The sequence below is a fragment of the Haliotis cracherodii genome, unplaced genomic scaffold (assembly GCF_022045235.1).
Source record: "Haliotis cracherodii isolate W230 unplaced genomic scaffold, xgHalCrac1.p SCAF_2, whole genome shotgun sequence".
NCBI classification, from domain to species: domain Eukaryota; kingdom Metazoa; phylum Mollusca; class Gastropoda; order Lepetellida; family Haliotidae; genus Haliotis; species Haliotis cracherodii.
The window spans coordinates 49983530-49985485 of NW_027266275.1; the positions used below are offsets into that span (position 1 = coordinate 49983530).

Consider the following 1956-nt stretch of genomic DNA (forward strand, 5'->3'; position numbering starts at 1 on the left):
GTACAGCTGCACGACTCCCAGTGGTGTGACGGTACAGCTGCACGACTCCCAGTGGTGTGATGGTACAGCTGCACGACTCCCAGAGATGGTGGTGGTACAGCTGCATGACTCCTAGAGATGGTGGTGGTACAGCTGCACGACTCCCAGTGGTGTGACGGTACAGCTGCACGACTCCAAGTGGTGTGATGGTACAGCTGCACGACTCCCAGAGATGGTGGTGGTACAGCTGCATGACTCCCAGAGATGGTGGTGGTACACGTTGGTTCAGTGACAGCCAGGTACTTTGTAAGGGAAGTTACACGCCTGAATCATCTTGTTGAAGGCCGTTCCGGTTGGACAGGTTCTCGCTACAGCCATCTGGTAGTAGCACTGAATATATTTCCTGCACGTACCAGGGGCTGCCATCAAGGAGTTCGACTGGTTGCGGCAGATGGCTGGAAAATGCAATATCGGGTTATCATCTCTATCGTATATGTGCTCGAAGAAATATGTATGTTAATGCAATGTTGAAGGTTATTGCACGATAACAGTATTTGACCATACATACATGCTTTGACCGATATTGTGTGCGAGTTACGATATAGTCATCACTAAAGGGATAAAAATAGTTATTGTTGCAACTAATGATTCAATGAAGTATTTGTTATTAGATGACATGGGCACATGTGGTAATCATGTGGTAACCATCAATGGAGAAATTCAACCATTTACAGGAGTAGGTCGTCCCTGGATTCAGAGTTGTCGCTGGCAGCGTTGATATTGCCGGCTTCCCTGAGGATGTAAAAGCAGGTAACTGTGTAGGTTTAGATGTTGCGGTTGTCGGTTTGAGCCACCTGGAAGGGAGCGCACGCGTGGTGTATGGAGGCACTGTCTGACCAGGCAGGCATGACACTCTACTACGCAAGTCACAGTTTTGTTTGGTCGGACTGTAGAGCAGACCATAGGGGCAGGTAGCTTGAATTGCCGACTGGTTGGCACAGATGTAATAATGGTCACATGAGTCAGGACTGGGGTAGAAGTTATCTGGCTTCCCGAGACAGAATGACCCTAAACAGAGAAGACATGGTCCTATAAACATGGTACTCATGAAACAAAACCCAATGACAAACGGCCACTAGTACAATATTTTATATAAGTACATGAGCCCGCTGGTTACACACTTCAGGTACGATGGACATTGGGGTAGCTGTTCGGATATCATTTTTTGTTCAGTATTGAATAGAAGTGAACATATATTTTAGTTTGGAGAGGATGTGAAGCAAAAGTGTAAAGCAAAAGTCAATGAAGGACAAGAAGGTGGATAGTGTTGACATTCACTACGTATTTGACTGTCCGTGACCTGGCAGGTAAAACGTCATTAGATGTACTTCTCTGCATCCCTCCAGTGATTACAGGAGAGCTAACTTTTGTTCTGATGTGTCCTTCTGTGTATACCTCCAAGTTGGTGAGATGTCTGAGTGACCGCCGGCCGGACAACGTGACACTGGACATTCTGTGACTTGTCACAACTGCCTGTTCGAGGGTTGAACAACTGGCCAGTCTGGCACGTGAATCTGTGGAGCCTGTCGCTGGTACACACATAGTACTCCTCGCAGGACGTGGGGTTGGGATAGAAACCGTCAGTCTTTCGGAAACAGCTCATGTCCAGACCAACACCTGTGGAGTGTCAAATGTATGTGTAAACTCCGCGATGGTGTCAAGCTGACGTAGTGGCATTGTATACACGGAGAGGTTAGTGCACAAGTGTAATTCACCCGTTATGGTAATACAGAATAACGGTTGGGCAATTCACCTGAAATGATAAATTACAGAATAGCGTAGAGAGGTATTTTACCTGTTATTGTTATGCATAATAATAGCGAGAGGCATTTAATAGCTGTTATGTTAATGCCATAGTGGAAACTGGTTCAATAGAAGTCTCTTAAACTTCATTTATTCAAAATACTTAATTGTTCA

The 1956-nt window shown here is 45.8% G+C and overlaps 1 protein-coding gene across 1 annotated transcript; it reads right to left on the reverse strand.

The window, feature by feature from the left end:
- Positions 1-264: 264 nt before the first annotated feature.
- Positions 265-1642, reverse strand: LOC139467646 (peritrophin-44-like). The gene is made up of 3 exons (XM_071249170.1): positions 1435-1642; positions 712-1047; positions 265-434 (listed from the first exon to the last, which is right to left on the reverse strand). Exons 1-3 carry the CDS (start codon positions 1640-1642, stop codon positions 265-267), a joined length of 714 nt encoding a protein of 237 aa, XP_071105271.1.
- Between the last annotated feature and the right edge of the window lie 314 nt (positions 1643-1956).